Below are 22,652 nucleotides of genomic sequence, written 5' to 3' on the forward strand. Positions count from 1 at the left end.
CAGGGACTGCTTATTCTGGCAGAGAGCTCTTGCCCCTGGGATGGACAGAAATGCTGATTTCTCTCACTCCTGACTAGCTCTGAAGGTAACAGTGCTCACTGAGATTTGGGGTATCAAGAACCAAATCCCTGCTCTTCCAACAGAGCATTTTTGAGGTGGAATGTTTTTAAACTGCTATTCATGCATCATGTACAGGTGATTGAATATTCACTGGCCAGGAAATAATCCCTGCTTTGAAGCAGTGATTCAACTTGGGCCTCTCTCCCAAGATTTGGGCACATCACTGGACTACAGATTACATGGTATCTCCTGCTGATTTTTTTCAAGTCCTACAAAATATAGCAAAGCTTTGATCACTTTACGTGGAAGAAAAATGTGACTGTGAACTTTCCCACAGTCAGGGAGTATTCATACCATGGGGCTGAGGGTGTAGGGGCTGACGACCTCCCCTGGTCCCTGCAGGGGTTAGTGTGGGGCAGGCTGTGCTGCTCCGACAGCCGGTAAGCCATGCACGGGTTTTAGGCACGGGGCAACCTTGAACTGTCAGAAGTTGAGCAGAGAAACACAGACGCTGCTGAAGTGTCAGTCATTAAACCAAGGTTTGAAAAATCGACGTCCTGCACCCTGTGAACTGCCTTTTTCCAAGTGCCTAATGTCAATCACGCTCCTCAAACCCCTCAAAAGCCTGGGGTGGAAGGCAACAGCCACAAGCTCAACTTCAGACAGTGTTCCACTAGGAGGAGCAGGAGGGCAGCGCGTTGCCTCACCGATTACTGGAATGGCTTTCAGCCGCTTATTCATTAAGGGACAGGAGTCGGGGAGACAGAGCAGTCAAGGAAGGGATAAACAGATTCACCCAACACTCGTTGCCACTTCCTTATCTGCACTGGCGTCTGGTATCTACAGCATCCTGGGGTCCTGAGCTCCTCTTAGGCCTTACTGCAGAGCAAATAATAGAGTCCAACTCAAATCCTTGAGAGGAAGGTGGGTATTTTTCAGAAAGTCTAGAATTCCTCAAATGGGTTTCTTCTCAGGCTGGAGAGAAGGGAATGCTTGCACTGCTTTCTCCATAGGGCTGGAAAACATTTTTCTCTTCCACCCCTCTCTGGAAAAACATGGTCGCACCAATTCTCAGTGGATTGTTTCTCATTTAGCATTCTTCCCTTCTCTCTATTTAAGCATAAGAAGTTGTTCCTATTATAGTTGTCCCTGTAATAATATTTGAGCAGTTTCCTCCTACACTGAGCTCTAGGACCCCGAAACAGGGAGTCACGAGGAATTTGCACCCTGATCTCATTCACTCTTGCACTTGATCAGCCTGATCGCATCCCTCCCGCAGCGTGCCCTCACAACACTGCAGACAGAGCAAGAGTTGGCAATGAATTGCATTGTGTGGCACTTTTAAGGTTCTGCTGTGTTGGCACTCAAACTGCAATTAATGGAGGGCAGTTTCCTTTTTCTCAGCATAGGGCTGGCCAGTGAATGTTAAGTTTTGTAGCTGGGAGCCTGAAGTCATAAAAAATTTAACAGTGCAGTTTGGTACCTTATTCAGTAAGGGTCAAAATCTGTAGCTCGGTCATGGATGTCATCAAAAACAGCAGCTTGGATTTTTATGGAGTAACTGGATAGAGGTCACTCCATAAAACGCTGCTACCTGGAACATTTTAGAGGCCGCTGTTGTCTATTTGTGGAGCTGCCCATGGGAAACACTGGCACTTGGGGAGGGGACTTCTCATCTCCCCTCCCAAATGCACACCACGTGGAAAGCCTCATGAGTAGGGGACATCCCTGGATGGATGGAGGAGAACTACAGGAATTACTGTGCTCAAACGGACCATGCTTTCAGAAAACCACTCTATCTTACACTGTGATTTCCCACTTGGTCTTGTCACCATTGCACTGGACGTTGCTGTGCTCACACACCCTTCACCTGGCTTGAAGTTCAGCCAGAGTATTTCTTTGTACCTGTGTAACACCTTCTTCAAATCCTTTAATGACTTCTTGCCTGCCAATCTTGAACCTGAAAGGCTTGTTTCTGTCTCTGGAGGAATCAAACTTCTTTCCGTTCTGTAGCATTCCTGCCAAAACAAGACACAGAGTTTCAATCTATCTAAGCTACATCTAAATGTAAGTGCTGGCGGGGAGGGAAGGAGTGAAAAATTAATGTCTTGGTCACATCAGCTGCTCATTTCCATTTTCACTTTGAAGCCTTACCCAAAACAGATAAGGCAGGAGAGTCAAACGCAGTGGTACCATACTGTTACCTTTGCCTTCTAGTAATTTAGGCTCTAAAATGGAAATATATTCTTATTATTAATGCATTAGGTTATAACTCATATCATAACAAACACTGCACAGACATACAGAAGAGCTGTTGCTTGCACAGTGGCATTCCCCTGCTAAAGAAGATAAAAGCAGGCAAGCAACAAGTGGGACACAACAGAAGAGAGAATCCCAACGCAGATGCCTGATCCAGGCCTGCTCCTAAACACAAAACACCTCCCTAAAACCTACAGACAAAGAAACCAAATTTAATCTAAATTCAACTGGGCTTACTTCTCATCAAATACTTGTATTTTAAGACATTGTATTAAATACACGTATTTTAAGACATTCTTTTAACATCATAACTAACTAAAGGGAATAGTCCTCCCAAGTACACGTCGGGTAACCAGGGACTGTTGCTATGTGTGGTCCAAAGCTCACCCCAGTCAGCAGGACCCTTCCACCTTTGGGTGGGAACGTAGAGTAAAGTTTGGGAACTTTTGAGGCAAATTTACTGCCAGTTAAACATCTGCAAATACAGAGGAGCTCCTTTGACTTGTTCCTACAAATTTACCTGAGAATACCTAGAAGGAATATTTGATACTTTGGGCTGTTTAACCTTCCCTCCTTGAGATACTCAGGAGTAGTAGAATAATGTGCATTACACAAGCGTGGCCATTCCACAGCACGCATGTGAAACTTCTACACAGCGTTACAGCTTCATGTGTCTCCTCCTCATACAGAAAGAACAGGAAAGACTCTGCATTCAAAAATCTGAAAATAGCAAGGACATTTATATGAATACTCTACTACCCTCATTCTTTATGTTTTCATTCAGCCACAAGAGACAGTCACAGGAACACCTTACTCATTCCTTTTGATGGGCACAACACTGTTCCAGCCTATATATTATGAACACATGCCCAGATTCTACGGCAGTACTACCTGATTAGGTATTTTCATTCTTTTTTCAAACAGTGGATAATTATGGTCATTTTAAACTTAAAAGTCCCTGGTAATTATTCTTTCAAAATGCTATACTCTGGATATTGCAAGGTTGGTCTGATATTTATATATCACAATAAATCTTTTTTTTGTAATGCTTTAGTGCCAGTATTCTGGGCATATACCATGACTGTCCTGTGCAAGGTGCTGCACAAAGTTCATGAATAAGCAAGTATCTGAAAAAGTTTCTAGTTGAAAAGAGCATTATCAGGCACAGCTTTGACAAAACATGCTGAGAAATACTGCCTTTATGATTCAACATGAAAAATACAGTCTTACAAGTTTCTTTTCATTAAAGCAGTTGATTAAGAGACCAGTTTGATGCACAAGTTTTATTTTTCAATGAAAACCATCAGTTATTGTCTGGACAACAAAGAAAAAGTCATATTTTACTTGTTTAAAATGTCTGTGTTATGAATTAAAGGTAAAATATATGAGATGCGCCAGAATGAAAAAGCAAGCATAAAAGAGTAGGATTCCTCTTACTAACCTTTATGATTCTAAGATGTAGCCAGCTACTTTTGAGCTAATTACTCTGCTTCCCTCGATAATCAAGTCAGAGAAAAATGCACTTTCAGGGGGTAATTCGTCTAACGAAATCTAGGGATCTACATTAGGACATAATGAATTGCATCCTAGCAGTGCCTATTTCTCTGCAATGAACATAAGGGGAGTCCAAACAACTAGTTCAGACATCGATGTCTCCAAATTCATTAGTAGTTAAATCAGTGGTGATGGCATTCTGGACTTGCAGTAACGAGTACACAGTACCTGATCCTTCCAGTGGGGTTCTGCGCCTATAGATATTTTACACCAATATTAAAACCAAATGCCATATTAAGGCAAATAAGCTGTTGACCAAGTCCAATGTTTGTCAAAGTCGGTACTTCAGAGACGCACGTGTCTCTGTGTGTGTGTGTGTATAAGGCCTCAGGAGGAAAATGATGGAATAACCTGCCCGTAAGGTATGTTTCATAACCTTCACCATTAGCCTTGTCACATTCCTTAAGTTCTTCACCATAACAGTGAAGTGTCTTAGATGTATCCCGATGAAAGTACATACACATACTATGAAATGTATCATCTCAGTGATACCCCTAACCACCACCACCCCTCCACACACACACAGGCTGGGAAGTCGCACCAGCTGCCTGCACGAGGCTTTCCAGTTACAGACAAACATGGGTTCATTTGTAATGCAGAAAACCAGCCTGCGTATGGAGGAGGGCAGGCAGGGAGAAGCAGCTCGGGGGGGGGGACATGGACTCTCAGGCACATCACATAATCCTTTTTGAAGTATTTGATCTTAAATTTAAATGGCAGTCCTTCCTCACAGCAATTTTATTTTTAAATATATCATAAAACCTTATGAGTCTATGAAATGGAAGGAGACTATTACAGAATCCCAATATTTAGTAGTTTTAATATAAAAACTTAGCACTGTCATTACAGTCTGCCTGTTCAAAGCAGTATGCAAACATTAATTATTCTTCACAGCAGCTCAAGGAAGTAGAAGAAGATATTGATTATAAAATAGCCTCAGTCTGGAACTTCAGATTCAGATGCAAGTTCCACAACACTTTAGTATGCTTTCACTTATTCTGTAACTAAATCCTATTAACATACTTAGCTTAAAGGTCTGATGGTTTACTAAATACTACACATCAAACTGGTAGCGGAACCAGAATTAACTCTTCAGAGGTCCTGACAAGAGCTACTGGACAACATTGCCCATTTAAAATAATGTTTCTATCTGCCCAGGAGCTCGCTAGTCTAACATACATTATATAAACACTGACTGTCATTTCACCATCAAAAGCCTACAGAAGATGTGTTAGGCCTTACAGAAGAAAACAGGCTGCTTCTGTGCTTACAGCAACATCCTATTTTCAGCAACGGCTGAAAATTCATCAGGCGATGAATTCAGAAATGTAACCTCCTCTGTCATCACCCCACCTTATTGCTTTTGGAGGACAAACTGGGATTCAAAGAGTCAGATGTGTCCATATGCGCTGAAGCTCTGTCAGGAGGGTCAGTTTTTATACGACTGCCCTTTAAATGCACATCTAGTTTAGAAATGAGTCAGAGTCCCCATGTGCCCTGGAGAAGTTCCGATCCGGATTTAGATCTGAACTTTAGATCTTTTTTATCTCTCTGCTTCTGAAAGTTAGAGTTGACTATTCAGGCTCCTGGGAGCTAAAGCAGCATAATGTTTTATTTTCTCTTGCTAATGCATCAATTGATTTTCTTTTTGTGAAAAAAATTGATTTGGTTAATAATCTTCAACAAGGATGGATGCCCATCTTCAGCCTGCTAGCACCTGTATTTATCTAGCAAGGAGAAAAAAACCCACAATTTGGAACTGAACGACAACACTGTTTTGCAAAGTCAGAACAATCAATAAGAGTTTTGACTGAGCAAGGGCATCTAGATGCATATATGCTTACTTGCTGTAATAACCTTACATTTGATTCTGAAAGTTAACAATCATTGTGTTAATTAATCGTTCAAACTCAGTTATCATAATATTGTGCGAATTTGAAAGCATTCTGATCTACATGGTGTCCTAATTAATAGCTAGGCTTTAAAAAATTAGGTGGCTGTAGAAAAGGAGAAGTTTCAGATCATGTGTCCTGCTGAATCACTGCAGTTCAGCTCATTGAAGCTGAAGATCAAAGAGTAGGCAAATCATTTTCTTAAGGAACATGACTAGGGATCCATCTAAACTGCCAAAAATACAATGCCATTTGGGCTAAACCAGCATGAAACCAAAACTTCAGTCTAGGTTTAACACAAGCTATTATTTCTTATTAAACCATAGGTGTGTCTGCACTACTCTTTTAACACGAACTCACTAACTGAGGTCAGTCAACCTCAGCTAAGATTGCATCATTTAAGTCTGTTTCCTAAGGGGAGAGGGCTAATGACACTGTCTGTACTTGCCTAATAACTTTTGACTCTTTTAGCCTATTGCAACCAAGTTTGACAGAGGAGTAGGGTTCATACTGACATAAAGATCCTATGCATGTAATGAAAAGAAATCTGCATAGGAAGAATATTCTGTAAGTGCTTCTACCAAGAGAAAGGGTCAGTCTTTTTTTTATCAGAGAACCTGTATTATTGAGAAGAGGTCAGGAATGAGAAGACATGAATGCTGCTGCTGGACCACAGTCCAAGTTTCTTTCTACCAGAGGGCTCCTTCATCTGAGAACGATTCAGCTGGGAATTCAACCAACCACATAACACAAATCCACAGAGTCAGCCCAGCTATTTAGACATGTAATTTACACCCCTGGACCCCAAACCATTATCTATACAAGAGATGGATGGAGAGAGAACACAGAAGGCCCTCCACAGATAGTCTGTCAAGCTTACGTGCCTGAAAGGTAGACACTGTGTCCCAGTGTGCCATCTAGGCTACTTCTACAGTTAATGGAGAAAGAGAGGTATCTCCAAGAATGATTCATCCCACCTAGATTTAGGACTGCAATAACCTCCTAGAATTGCTTACCATTCTCAGTCAACTAACTCAAAAAAGATAAAAAAGTTAACAACATTAATTTTAAATGCTAGACTGCCAGCTTTTTATAGGGCCCTAGTGAGGAGGTGTTAACTCATCCATCCATACCTAAATGAACTAGACCAAATTGCATCCCAGGCTTCACTGGCTCCAGTGTTTACTGAATTATCTGTCTTTGCAGCGTTGACACATTCTGGGAATCAGAAGATGGAGATTCTAATCCAGGACAAATCCTTTGATTTCTCTAGTTGCTCTCCTTTTATCCCGTACAATGGGATTCACTTACCTCACAAGTATTAAGGGGATAAATTGAATTGGTGACTTTCAAAAAACAGCACCATTCACCTGCAAGTATTCCATTACCTTATTTTTTCAAACTGTAGTTACCTACACAATGTAAAGGCAATACATACACTTGAAGACAGATACTTTCTGAACATATGTTGGCAGCAGAAAGAGGGGCAGATATTCAGAAGGTGTTTCTAGGACACTATCCTGTTTCATTTTATGTAGACCGGAGGTTCTTCAGGACAGGGACTGTATTTTGATGCCCTTTAATGCAATCACCTTTCCAATTATGCCTTGTAATAAATCTGGGCTGTTATAAGCTTGTCATTCGGTTTGGTTCCTAGGACTCTTGGAGGCAGCATTTGCTGCAGTCAGTGTTGCTGTGGGTTAAGAATTTTTGATCTCAAGGGTTTCTTTTCTTCCTTAAAATATATTGTTTCTGTGTCAAAACACGTCAATATTCCGTCAGGATAATATCACAAAGGCTGAAAATTCTGATTTTCCCCCCCATTTACAACATGTAACTGTTACTAATACACACTTTTAGTCTGGAAAATGTACTATTGTCAAGTTTCTGGAAATTGTACAAAAGCCTTTGTGTCAACACTGACACCTTCAGAATGTATAGAGGAAGGCACAGTTCAGCAGAGTTCAGCGTAATTGCATGGGAGTGGCGGGAGAACCACAGGCACAAAGTCACAAATCACATCCCAGGTTGCTTCACATCAACAGAACTCCACTGATTTCGGTGGTGTTATTCACATTTGACATTAAAATAGATCAGTTCTCTTCAGGACTCAGTTCTGACATACTGTGGTAAAGCAGGACAACTCCTCCGTGCTCAGCAGCACTCCCTCCTAGCGCGTGGCTGAGTCTCATGCTAACACACCTGAAAAACTTGTGGTTTCCCATCAGGAACGAGCACAGTTCCCCTATGTCTTAGTGTTAAATGGAGAGATCCAGGCAACACTTTTCTAGGGAAATAGAGTTGGTGCTTTGTGTTTCTGCTTCCCAGGGAAATGCCTAGAGGACCTAACATGCCTCAGCTCTCCATGCCACCAGAACCCAGACCTGTGTAAGCCGGGTATCTCACACCTCTTACATCTTCACTGGCCATTTCAGTAGTACCTCAAAACGCAGTTCACTGTTTTACACCTTTTCATCATAACAACAGCTCCCAGCAATCTCTAGTTATAATTGGCCATGAGCCTCCTTCTGAACAACCATGCAGTAAGTAGCCTATACCTCTAATCTCCTTGATTTGATTGCAAAGCAAACTATTTTCTGGAAAGATTTGGCATCTCAGCAATTTCACTGATGAAAATTGTTTCCATCAGAAATAATGATTGTGCTAATGGAAATAAAGAGTGTTGAATGTGACCTGGAGGATGCTCTCATTTCCCACGCTAGGTTTGAGCTGTGGGCCATCTTACTGTGTCCTCTGTGGGGACTTGGGCAACTGAACTGAGAAGGGAAGCACTGGCTTTTCAAGGGAAAGTGGTTTAGTACCTCTGTAAACACAAACTCGATTTTTCCCTGCTAATGTTTCCTCTGCTTAACATAAACAAAGCCTTATGAGGAAAAAAGGATTTGCTGGCTTAGACTGTATTTTTCTGACAGTTTACAGACACTTAACAAAAAATGATTAATCTTTTTAGGGGAATTTTCAGTCTAGAGGGCTAATAGTTGAAGAGACTGGGGGGGTGCATTTCTGCAGCATATCAGCTCTTTACCACAGTTTTGTTGTTGTTATTTAAAAAGGCAAGAGCAATGATTTGAAACTGCCATTTGTTGCCATGACAAACAATCGCTGACCCAAAGTACTGAAATGGGAAATGGATAGTGGTGGTGGTCACTTCTTAGCTCCAGTTACCGCAGTCCACTTCAGTAATGGTCGATCTTTTCAACACAGGCAGCCTTGCTGCTTCATTTTCTTCATGTATTATATACTCATATATCTTTAATGTGGAGTAAGAGCAACATAATCAATTATTTATTATGCAGCTGACAGCATGCAATGAAGACACAACAGACAACTACTCAATAATGCATTACCATGCACTATATATCAGTGTTGCGTACAACTACAAGACAGTATGAAAGAGCCTTGCACTTAACTTGACTTCACAGCCAAGAAAATTACATGCAATTGTCTAGTTCACTCTACTGAAAGGCATTATTCTGTCCTAACGGCTTTATAGATTTGCATATTTTTAAAAGAGAAGAAAAAGTAGATTTACCCTCAAGGCAGATATGAGGCTCAATAAGCATATTCTGCATGAATTGTAAGGAGACCAAAACGATTCCTCTGGTATCCCGTTGCCTTAAAACAGTCATTTTATTTTAGGGTTTGATTCTGTTGCCATTACAAAGTTCAGCTGTAAAAAATACATGCTCTGCAGCATAAGGCAAATTTCATTTGAATAAGCATGGCAGAATCAGGTCACTCTGGGTATGCTAATGAGTAACACAATAGATGTCTAAAGCAACATTTTAGAGACAATATACTACTACAGAAATACTTTACATCTCTACCCCTAAATACCATGTCCTGTAACAGAGGTTCTGGAGGGAGAGGGAATGTTCCTGATCGAGCTAGGTCTTTCCGTCCCTGCCCTCTGGTATCAGCCAAGAAGCACAAAGAGTAGTTCAAGAGCGTAGCTGTAACACAAAGACAACATCTTGCAAGATTTCCCACCCAAACACATGCAGCATGGCTTGGCCGAAGAATCCTGGCTGTCTAGTGCACAAAGATAATAGAACAATACAATTGATCTTTTTTCTTTTTTTTCTTGGTTTCATCCTCTGTCTCATCCTATGCCACAATACACACATGTATTTCTTTCCCCCCACCCCTTTTGTTTTATGATTGCCTATGCAATGGTGGTATGGATTTGACATTTTAGCCTGTAGCACATACATGAATGTTGCAGATGACCTTCCACTGGGGAGTTACGCACTTCAGTAGGGGGTTAAACCTCACTTGAAATAGGTGAATATGATCACCACCTGTGCTTCAGTGTAGAGAAGGTCTCCAGCTAGGTCACCAAAGCTTCTGAATATGGATCTGGGTAGAGGGAGCATGGAAAAACACCACAGAAAAAAGATCTTCAGACATTTAGAACTGTAGAATGGTTTCGGTTGGAAGGGACCTTAAGGATCATCTAGTTTCAACCCCCCTGCCATGGGCAGGGACACCTTCCACTAGCCCAGGTTGCCCAAAGCCCCGTCCAACCTGGCCTTGAACCCTTCCAGGGAGGGGGCAGCCACAGCTTCTCCGGGCAGCCTGTGCCAGTGTCTCACCACCCTCACAGGGAAGAATTTCCTCCTTATATCTGACCTAAATCTACGCTCCTTGTTCTATCACTGCATGCCCTTGTAAAATGTCCCTCTCAGCTTTCCTGTAGGCCCCTTTCAGGTGCTAGAAGGCTGCGATAAGATGTCCCTGGAGCCTTCTCTTCTCCAGGCTGAATAATGCCAACTCTCTCTGCTTGTCATCATAAGGGAGGGATCATTTCTTGGGAAAGCTCTGAGATCACATGAGAGAGAAGCTCTAAGAGAAAAGAACCAGCTACCCTACTAGTTAATTCCTCCTCTGCTTAGGGTAAGGGGATATTAAACAATCTGCCAGAAGAAACACCTTCCCAACCCAGTATAACAATGCTGCATCAGCAGGTAGGTGTGCTTTAATGACGAGCTACTCCCAGATTGGACATCCTTTTATTTTTAACTGTCTAGACTTCCAGTATGTGTGTCCATTTCTTTCTGAATAAAACATGTGCTGAAATCTTAATTTATCAGTGCAACACTTCATATTCCCTTGGATAGATCTAGTAACAGCCTAGTGAAAAATCTACCCATCTCTAGTAGGGCGCTGGATTAAGAGGCTGTGCACAGCCAAAGACAGTAAATTTGACCATGGAAAAAGTATATTCATAATGTGTTACCACTTAACACCAAGATGTTAAATGGCATGTTGGCTTTTGGGGCATTCAGAACTGAAAAATAACATTTCTCCCCACATCCCTTGTGAATGAATGCTTTTTCTCTCCTGCAGGCCCCTGTTTACCCAGTTCTTTGTCACATCCAACCTTCTTAACGCATAGCATGGCCATACCTCATTCACAGAGGAGTGTTTTACTGAAACTCATCTTGACAAACACTTCAATCATATAACGTCGTGCAAAGGACTTAGCTACTGCTCTGTCCTCAAATAAGACGGAGAAAAAGAAAAACATTATTGGAAAAAGACACGCACAGAAGAAAACCAGAGAAGAAAACACAGTTTATAAAAAATGGGTGTTGTCTGAGCCATGGAAGAAGGCACAGTCAATACGCCAAGATTACACAGACTGTAAATAAGTCAGAAGCAGACACTACCTTTCCGTCATGATCTCATATGTACATAAAACATACATAATGCAGAATTCAAATGCTTTTTATCCAGGGTATCCAAGTTTCCCAGACTGGTCAGATATTCCTGTAATGTGTCTTATTTTAGAGATGTGGTATAACTTTCCTGTCTGGCATTATGCAATACCCCCTCCACAAGCGTTCGGAGAATTCCTGGGGAATCGTCTCCTGCCTGTGATTCCACGTGGGAAAATGAGACATGACTTCACTGGCACCAATTTGGGGCCACCATATAGGGCCTCACTTCAACATAATACACACAGTTTCCAGGGTAATCAGGTAAAACACACTGCTGTTTCACTCAAGGAACAAGTCCCTTGCTCAAGAGTGGAGAAGAACAGGTATCTAGATGCTGCGCTCTCTCCACTGACATGGACAGACCGTAGACTTACAGGTAGCTAAAGACAGTTGAGATTAATTCCACCCAAAACAACTTGATCGCAGTCAAGTGAAAAAAAGTGAAAGTTAGGGAAAAAAAAACCAGTTTAAACCCAAGCTGGTTTGGTTTGTGTACCAAATGCCTTCCTGTGGATTATTTTGCCTAAGGTCCTTTAGTTGTGGTGACCAGAGATCTACTTAGATCTACCTAGTCACTTACTGTACAGCAATGCATACAGTAAACATGCTGTAGAAATAATAGAAGATAAAAGCCACTTCCAGCCTTTGAATGAACTCTGAGAAGTTTTTATTACCAAGTTATGTATTGGGTAACCTTCATTATGTTGTCAGAATTTCAGCCTACCATTAAGATCAGATAAAAACCCAGCATTTTGCTAAGCAGTCTTTATCATTTGCTGCAACACTCCAGTGGAAGTACGTCTTATTTGGATACCATTATTTTTCTAGGCTGTCTTTTTAAAAGATATATGAGATACACTCATCAAAGGAACAAATCTTTCTATAGCTGTATAGTTTGTTCTTCCCACCTACTAGGAACACATCTACTTTCACAAAAAAGAGTATTTCTGCAGTATTGTTTTCAATGTAAACAGTGTTTTACATGCTCCAAGGCAGACCCTAGCAGTGTCATAAATACCACTCTGCCTGTAAATGATGAGAGTATTTTCTGAAATAGTATTAGCTACAAAACTCTTCTTTTGCCACATTCATTTCCTATTTTTGTTCATTGTTTCTGGTGTTGCAGATTCTCATTGGTGTAAACTGGCACAGTTCCCCTGATATTAATGAAAGTACAAAAATATATGTAGCAGTTTAAGACCTGGATCATGGTAATTTAAAGCTAAGTTGAATGATGCACTTGGGACTGTTCTCCAGAGCAGAATCCTGCAAGAATATGGAATAGTGTAGATTTGTGATCAGAGCAAAATGCTGGATGTCAAAAAGAATAGGTTCTGTCACCAGACAGCTGTGTAAGTATAACTCACCTTCATTTTATTCCCTGTGAAACAACAACTGTAGTTTCACCAAGGTCAGAAAGAGAGTCACTAGCATATCCAGCAATAATATTATTAATTAATATACTTTGCCTTAGGTATCTTGAAAGGCTTCATTCAGTAATCCTGTAAAGTATCTTCAGAGCCACAGTGGAAAGGAGCTATTAACAGCGCAGTTTGTTATTATAAATAGGTCTTTTCCATCTCTAAGTTTTGATCTTGGTGATCTTATAAACGAACTATGGAAAAAGTGGCAGCTGTTATCTTGACAGATGGGTCTCAGCCATTGCTCTGCTGGACATTAGACAGTCGTCTCTCTGGAGAACAATAGGAATTTCCAAGTGCATATATCTATTTTCATCTACTTAACAAGCCACTCATGTCTTGGACTAGTGAAGGGAAAAAGCAAGGAGAATGCAAAATAAATGTTTTAGGGGAAACATCTCTGAGAAATGGGTGAAAGTCAGATGAGTATCACCTATTAGTGACTTCCCCCTTGAGTTTTACTGAAGTGACAAGACAGAAAAAGAATCAGATGTTTCTCATAGACACAGTGGAGACAGGCACTTCCAGAAGGTGGGATACAGAAAGCCTTGTTCGGAGTGAAGTGCAGCCTATAAACAGCTAGCAGGACATGGTAAGTACAAGGATGCACCTACATCTTCCTAGAATTTAGTATCATTATCCATTTTGGACGTAGAGCTTTCAATCCGATTTTAAGGACAGCCTGAGGAAGGTTCATTTTTTTTTAAAGGGTGGTGGGTAGAAAGGGTGGTCCTGCCCACCTTTTCTAGTATAAACACTTGCCAAGAGCACCACGAGTTCAACCCTACCTCAAGCCTGAATTTAAACCCATGTCCTTCACCTTTTCCGATGGTATTCTTGCCATTGGACAAACAAACACTCAATGGGATCACCCTTGAATCTGTGTGGTAGCTGGAAATGGAAAATGATGAAGTTAGGGAAAAACTAAGCAAGTAGTAATTAGGAAGGTTAGTGGGATGGGCAGAGACCTGGATCCCAATCCTTGCTCCCAGGACTTGTTAGATCAGCTGTGCCTGATGTTGTGTAGGGTTTGTCCCTGCATTGTTTTCATTAATTTTAGTAAGAGTTTGAGCATGGACTGCACAGACCATAATGTTTTTCCAAAAGCAAAACTATTTTCACACTCGGGACTGTTGCAAACAAAACACACTGTAAATTAAGCCAGTTTAGATACTACAAATAGAAATAGTAGTCCATAGACACACAAACAACAAACATAAACACTGCCCAAAATACCTCAATAGCACAACAGAGTGGAAAACAACACAAGTTAAAAGTGGACCAAGAAGTGAAGCATTACATAAACAAATGTATTATTACACCAGCAATGAAAAGCAGAAGATTTCAGATTCTGAAGCGAAATGTACATTATCATGTCTAACAACAAAGACAGAGATGGTGAATACATTGCATAACTCAGAGGAATCGCTGTAGACCAGACAGCTCTCTATCACAGGTCACGCTATCTTTTATCATCCCAGTAAATGTAACTGAAAAAGTAGCATCCTGTATGAGTGACTTACTATATGAAGTCAGTAAAAATCTGTTCCTAACAAATGGCAAAAACAAACAAATCACAGTAACAAAGGATGTTTTTCTGCAGAAAAATAATGGATGTCCTGTTCAATTTTATCCAAAACTCCAAAGAAAATACAATTCAGGGTTGAATGGAATGAACCATTTTGCTTTAGGGAAAAAAAAAAAAGCACCTTCTGTTCATCTGAAATGTTTCATTCTAGTGAGAATACATTGCTTTGTTTTCAGATTACTAATACGAACTATTTACATTCAGCTTTGTTGGGGTCTAGGGAGTTCTTGAACACCACCACCATTCCAGTTATTTAACACCAAGTATTGTTTAGCTACATCCAAGCTAAAAGACACCAGAGCTATTGAGGAGAAAACATAAAAGGAAAAGAGAAAAGTTAAAAATCATAATGACCATCTGAAGGGGAGGCATATCAGATAAAATTCAAGTATCCAGACAGCCAAACCAGAGAAAAGAAAGCCAGAACTGACCTAAATTTCGACCAAAGAAACTGAGATTTATGTGAGAGGGATACAGTTATCTTTTCTAAAATAATAGTTCATCCAGACACTCAGACATATTCTACAACACTTTTAAAAATAATTGAACAGATCTCCCCTGACCAGGTAACATGGTTTACTCTGTAATCCATAACATGCAAAGTTATGGAACGTGTAAAGGCTCAGTTCATTTAGGCTGCTGCTTCCATTTTCTCATTTTGCACACCAAAGAAAAAGGTTTGTGGGAGTTAATTTATCTCAGTTTTGTGTACCATTTTAATGCTTAAACACGTATCTGCAGATTTACTGGCTGCCTGCATAGGGAGTTTTAGTGATCCTGCCCACAAGGGCAGCAATCACCCAGGCTACTGAGTCTTTGGAAATAATTAATCAGAATTTTAAGTATTCTGGCTGTTCATGTTATCAAACAGTTGCCAGGAAAAAAAGGAAATAAAATGGAAAATTACATAAAACCAATGAACTTAAGTAATCTAAGTTTCAAACAAATTAAAAAACCCCTGCTGATTCAACTCAAAATTGACATGGTTACAAATCTCTCTCCTAGGAAAACAATTTTATTTATGGCTTTTTCAAGAAAAAGGATGCAGACAATTTAAATTTCTTGGTATATCTAATCTATGTTCCCTAACACAACTGAATATCTGCGAGCTTCTGCCTGCTCATGTGACCAAAGATCGCTACGGACACAGCCAGGCACACTTAAGCCATAACTCTATTTTAACAGGAACAAACCACATGAAAGCATGTTCTGCATCTCATTTTGCATCTCACGTGTTCTGCAGTCTGTGGGCTCAGGCAGTATCCTAGAGACACAGAGCACCATATATTACATTCCTATTTTGTCTATTATAAGCATCCACCTAGCACAATAAGTATCACCGTGTAGTAAAAACACTATTTTCACCAAATCCACCTACCATTTTTGGCTCCATTTTATGGCTTTCAACTTAGTAATCTGCCCTGAAGACAGGACTTTTGATTCATGAGAGACACCTCATCATCAGTACTTGGTCTTTACCCACATGTAATTTGAATGAAGACTTCTGTAAGTCCGTGTCCCTGGCTAATGCTCCAGATAAACCTGTGGTTTATTAGCTTATGATGTGCTCCCAAATGACAGCTTTCAAATTTTTTTGAGTCTTTCTTTGATACCAGAGTCTCTGCTGAGATCCTTCACTGGCTATATTTTCTTGTTGATAAACTGAAAGGTTTAGCTGACTTTTGGTCTTGTCTTGTTTCACATCAGTGGTTCCTGTCTCTTGCAGACATCATGGCATGATGAGAGAGCTCAGGTAGTGCCTGTGGCTTTTCCTGACCACCAGCTTTGTGATGGTACCATGCAAGCTCTCTCTGCTGTCTTGTGCAGCTACTTCACTATTCCATCATACCCCATATGTAGGGGAAAGCTTCATTTCTATTACGAGCAGGGTTTTCAATTCTGATGCTTAGTGGAGAACTTCGTGTCAGGCAGGTTGTGGCAGGCAATCCTAATTTCTGTTTCTGAGCTCCTTCTGCCCTACTGTACAGGTTTCATGGGATGGATCTCAGGACCACCAGTCCCTGCAGGCTTGCAATATGAGTCTCTTCTCTGCCTTCCATAAAGTGTGGCAAGTCACTGATGGATGGACACCTGATCTTACATATATAGGGCACTGCTGCTTGCCCCCACATCCCGAATGTCAGCCTCACCACTTGGTGAAGGAGAGAGAGATATCTAACGCTATCATATTATTTCCTGGATCAAAAGTCTAAGCCAGCCATAACAATTTTGGTAATTCAATTCTTGATCTATGCCGATTTCTGTAATTTTTGTCTGCTTTGCCTTTTCAAGTCAAAACATCATCTGCCTTGCTTGTGCCCTATGTGCCCTAGTGTGTACCTTCTAGCGAGAGGATTATATACTGCTTGCTGTTCACGGGCTTCTTAGAGAGGCAGTCACATCTTTCAAAACCCAGTATGGTTGGTATTGCTAAATACCAATTGCCTGCTAAGGCAATTGTCCAGGAAAAAAAACCTGCATATAAGTTTTTGCACGGCTTGTGAAAGAACCCGCGAGCCTTTCTGTGATCTGCCCTTAGTACTAAGGTGGCTTCCATCACATAAACAGCCCTTTCTGCAAACATCTAAACACCTGACTCCTCTGAAGATTATGACCTAAACAGCAAATCTCAAATTAACATTTTGCTAAACAGTTTCAGAAATATATCTTTCATCACTGCTTTCCCAAGGTTTAAAAGAAAGTAGTGTGATTTAAAAAAAATCTATAAACCAGCTGCATTTGAACTGTAACATTGCATCAAGCAGAGAAGTAATTTTTGGAACAAATATAACAGCCTGCTTCTTTTTACATCCAATATTTTTCCTACTTCTGTTACACCAAATTATGTTGACAATACAGGTGCAGAGCTCCTTGCCAGGAGCCAGAACTCAAACAGTGTTCAGTTGCATCTCTTTGAATGGACCTGCTTTATAACACCGTGAAACCTAAATATTGGTGCATTGCAGATTGTCATTTTTAGCTGCTGCAATACCACGTCTTGTTTTGGTGCCTACTGCCAGATGACATCATCTTGTAGCACCTTTTTTGGTGGAGCAGCCAAAGCTGCTTTTCCCAGGGTATTGTTGACTAGAAATTCAACAATACCGTATTTTCTTTTTTTTCTGTCTTCCTGCTGCAAGTAAGACTGGAAGGATGAGAAGAAGGAGAAAAATCATAGAATCATATCAGCAATGATCACAGATGGCCCTGGGAAAGGCAGTGATGCAGATACTGTTGTAGTACAGCCTAAAGGTAGATCATATCTACACCCAATAAACACATAAGCAATATCAATTCTCCAGAACCAGTGCAAAGCATGGATACATAAAATTCTATTTTCTCACATTAGCTTGAGCTCTGTGTCAGGTTCTCTATCTAGTAATCCATTAATGGCTAGAGGTGAAGCCCTAGCAGAGAAAAAAAACCAACATAAAGGCCTTGTTTGCCATGCTACAAGGATGATTTCTGCTACAAATGCTTCACAGGCTGAGAGCATGACACCAGACTGTCATGTAACATGGGCTGCAGGTCCCGACTGCGTGTCTGAATATATTTGTCTTGGCCTCCATGTCAAGTTTGAATTTTAGAGATGCACTGTGCATGTTCAAATCAAATACCAAACTTCCTCTGGGTGAGCTCCACGACCTGTGTTGACTCTTGGTATTGCTTTATAAAGAGGGGAGGCCAATTTAAACTACAGATTTTTGTCATTTTTTTCAGATGATCTAATGCTTTCCACAGCCATAAAAATGATACGGATTTTCACACATGCCATGAAGTTGACAGTGAGCATGTCTAGCTATGGCACAACGTATGTTTTTACTCTAAGGCAGACAGATTTTGTCCCAGTGACTGGGAGAACACGTTATCTGATCCCTAATTTGTTTAACAGTCCATAGAACCATTTTAGGCTGGTGCCCAGATAGGATCTTTATTTCTGTCTTTGCGGTGACAGTGCTACCAGACTAAGTGCATTGGACAACGTCTCAGTTTGGTTGCTTACATCTCAATCATTTAAGGTCTCAGAAGAGAACTCAGATCAGCATCACCTGTATTTTTAAGGTTTCAAGAACTTCTAAACCTTGTTTTGATCTCATTCAGAACAACTTCAACATCCTGCTTGCTCTGCTGAGTGTTAAAGAATGCAGTGCAGAAGCACTACCCTTTTATCTGCTTCAGAAGCTTTCATGGAGATTAGGAAGTGTTGCTCCAGTCTCTCCCAGTTCTATGCCACCTTGCTATCTGGACAGAAAAGGTCAGATTTTAAGCTGGGGTAAATCAGTTGAACCTCAAAAAGGTCAACAGAGCAATGCTAGCTTGTTCCAGCTGAGGACAAATTCTCACTGAGCCATTCCTGAGATATGAGACTTGGGATACATGTTTTTTTCCACCATACACTTTCCTATAACCATTTTCTACTCTCCTAGGCACTGTTTCCCTAGCTCCATAGATACTCTGCTCAATTTCTTGCTATATTTTTTTTTCTTCGTTCACTGTGTTTAAAGATAATTTGCCTTCATGGAAGCCAGAAAATTAGTATGTTTTAATCCTTGCTCCAGTCACTTTTTCTAACATGGATTTATTCTGTTGGACCCTGGACTAATAAACCTTGGTGGGATCACAAAAGATACAGTGAGAATTTTTACTCACAACTACTTCTTTTTAACAATAATGAACAGCACACCTGGATCCAAACTCCTTCTTCATTTGTCCTTGCATCAAGAGCCTTCTGAGAAGGTAGGAAGGAGAAATGATATAGCCTCTCTTAGCGTCCTTGCATACAGATTTTGAAAAGACCTGAATTCAAGAGGTCTTTGTGGTTTAATTTGTATGAAGAAAAAAAAAAACAAAACCTGTGTACGAGACATGAAAATAGTTAGATCTCAACACTTTCCACAGCAAAAGCAGAACATCTGATGCTAGATGGTCGTATCAGTTGGGGACTGCAAGAATAAAGGACATTGTATAAAACTTCCCACTACAGACATACAGACTAGTGTGTTAGCTGAGCACAGAATTAGATGAGTAAGTTTCATTACCTTAAGATAATGATTGTTTTGGGCTTTTTTTTTGTTCACACAAATTCCAAGCAAACTGAGCCAGGTTTAGCTTGGCTGGTTTTGCTGCATTGGTGTGACTTTGCTAAAAATAGGTAAATCAAACCAGAGCTCCCTGCTCAAGTTTGACCCTATATTAATAGAAAAATGCATGACCCTGAGACACTCCTACGTTAAACAGTCTGACTCAGGGCAGACTCCCTGACTCATCCAAATCGCTTTTTTCATTTTGGGTAACTTGGAAATAACAGTGGCATACATGTTGCAGGAGGGGCAGTAAGCGATACTTGTATTAACACCTTCATTTTTGGAAATTTGGTGTGACTGCTACAGACAGCGAGAGGAAGGAAGGCAAAAAATAAATGAATCAAACTCTGGCTTGTATACAGAGACAGCCATCCTTCCCTATGAGTGGGGAAAGTGCCAAGGAACAAATTGGATAGTGTGTACAAAAGAAAGAAAAAACCCTCTATCCTGCTGTTTACTTGCACCAGCACATGCTATTAAATGCGTATGTCTTGGGGGAGTGCCAACCTACCCCTAGGAAATTCCGGCTCATCTTGAAAAGAGTCATCATTTACTATGGGGAAAAAGAAAAAAAAAGAATTAATAGGGGCAGTAAGAGGCTAAGATGATCGGGTTTAACTTTTGCTGGCCCAAAGCCAAATATGCAAGCAAAGGCTTAAGAGAACTTTCTTCTGATGTGTCTGTGCCAACAATAGATGTGGACAGGACAAATATTTACAGACCTAAAGTGGGGGGAGACTAAATGGGGGGAGCCAGACTCTGCCCGAAGTGCTTATTATAACGATTAGCCCGTGGCGGCTTTCTGGCCCTGGAGTGACTGCTCCCCACAGCCGCAGACGGGATGGAATGACTCAGTGACGATGCCGCCAGCACAAGATGTCTTTTCACATGTACTGTACCATGCACATCCTCCCTTTCCCTGGGGGTGTATTAATAGCAGTGTAGTCATACTGTACATACTACAGTATAACCACCTCTCTCTGAAGTGAGCACCGGCAAGGCTGCCAGAGGGCTAAACCACGTTCAAAACAAACAATGATTTGGAGACCCAGAGGAGGTGTTGACTCTTGTGCTCCATGCCCTGACTGTTCTCTTTGTCTCTGAGCATCTCTCCAAGGCCACCTCCCTCTACAAGCATCTCTCCTCAACACCCAAACGTGCCCTAACATTACAGAAAAATGAGTTATTAAATGGATGATTTGGCTGAGAGATGTCTCTTACTTTATTTACCTTTGAAAATAGAAAGTCAGTATAATAGTAATGTATATGTGCATATCTGACTGGGTCCTGTCCTCCAGTGTTCTCTGTTGTTCACCTTCCTTAGCTGTCTGGGAATGAGAGTTTCTCTTAATCTGTTTTTTGCAGAGTTAAGCACAACAGAGCTCTTGAATGATGCTATGACACAAACATAATCAAATTATCTTTTCTCTGTTCCCAGAAACAATGATGATGCTATTAAAAAAATAATGGTGGGAACATCTACAGTAGGGGGGGGAATGGTTGAGAGCAGAACTTTGTCCAAAAGCACCTGCATTGAAAGCAACCAAAGGATCATGAAAATGGTTGTTTAGTTGTGATAACTGGATAGCTCATTCCTTATTTTTCCAGAGCTGAACTTGTCGCTCCACCCTTAAAATTGCTGTGGATAAATTTGATCTGAAGATCTCCACAGCTTTGCCTTCCTGAATATTTATGTCTGAAGTCCAAGAACTGTCACTGGTTGATCACTGCAGGATAGATCTTTAGCAAAAAGGACCTTGAAATGAACAGCTACATCCTGTAGCATCTGATTACAGGGGTTTATTTGCATTATTTTCAACCACTTAAAAAGCAATTATTCCCCTTCTTTCTACACACCCATGTTTACTAGAATAACTGGAAACAGTCAGAGATGCATGGAAAAATACAGAAATTTTCTGAAAAAGCAGTTACGTAAATTAAACATGTCTTTTCAGTGGGAGGTTAAATAATGAAATATCTTCTGTTTCTCAGTAACCTTGAGCTTTCATACAGGAGTCCTGATGTCCAATGCATGCCAGGGTGAATAATTTTCTATTTACCTTTTCTCCTAAGAAAATAAAATCAGTAATGTAACCCTACAAATCTCACAAACTGCAGCAACATGCAGTCTGCAAGAGGTAGAGAAACTTTCTTCCTATGTAGCCCTAAGAAGACCCATAAAACAAACACAACCCTGTGTTCTCATAGATAAAACACTGTTTACCTTGTGTGCCCCTCACATTACACTGCAGAGTACCAGGACGGTGTTCCTTGTGACTACTCCACAGTGCTCATTAAATACCTTGCTTTCCCTCCCTCTGCCCTTACATGCAAGAAATTAGATGGGCATGTCCTGACCATCTGCAGCAGCAAAATCATGCACTGGACATTCTTGTCATCAGGCTCTCAGTCTGCCTGAAGTAAGAGTAAATAAAAGAAGCAATAAGCTGCCCAGTGAGGCCAAGTAGCCAGCCCTGTGGTTGGCTCCAGAGCCACGCTTAGATTTGCAAGTCAAGCGAATGCTCTGACATGCAGCCTGGATGCTGCTCCGTGAGCATCTTACGTGCTGCCTTGAGGAAGCAGCTCCCAAATGCTGCATGTGTGTGTAGCTTTGCTACTGCCAAGACAAATGTAACTGTTCTCAGACTAATCCTAAAACTTTTCATTATTCTTCTGGTTTGAGCTGTTTCTGTTCCCCAGTCAGAAATGTCTAAGCAGGAGCTGACCTGTCTGATCCCAGCTGGGGTCTGAGCCAACACGGATTATCACCAGTGGAGAGCTACAAAATCATGGCTGGGGCATGTCGAGGTCATGGATGTTTCCTCAGCTGAAATTGCTCTCTCTTTCTCTCCCTCCTTCGTAGCCACGTATCTTCGACCTAACTTTCCAGCTTAGAGAGCTGGCTATGCTCTGAGACTATGGGTATTTCCACATTGCATGCTGGGGTCATCCAAAGGCTGCCCTCTGGATCAGACTTACTCTATATTCAGACAGCGAAACTACAAGTGCAACCCCAGGCACAGCCCAAGGGACTCTATGTCTAAGCCTGT

At 41.0% G+C, this 22,652-nt stretch overlaps 1 protein-coding gene across 3 annotated transcripts in view; it reads right to left on the reverse strand.

The window, feature by feature from the left end:
• FKBP1B (FKBP prolyl isomerase 1B) overlaps positions 1–22,652 on the reverse strand; it is a 92,847-nt gene that overhangs the window by 4,455 nt on the left and 65,740 nt on the right. For all 3 annotated transcript variants that reach the window (XM_074895551.1, XM_074895552.1, XM_074895550.1), the window contains one exon: positions 1,966–2,078. In XM_074895551.1, coding sequence (XP_074751652.1) covers positions 1,966–2,076 — 111 coding nt within the window. In that variant the 5' untranslated portion in view covers positions 2,077–2,078. The remainder of the gene's footprint in view (positions 1–1,965; positions 2,079–22,652) is intronic.

Source organism: Athene noctua, chromosome 1 (assembly GCF_965140245.1).
Source record: "Athene noctua chromosome 1, bAthNoc1.hap1.1, whole genome shotgun sequence".
In the NCBI taxonomy this organism is placed as follows: domain Eukaryota; kingdom Metazoa; phylum Chordata; class Aves; order Strigiformes; family Strigidae; genus Athene; species Athene noctua.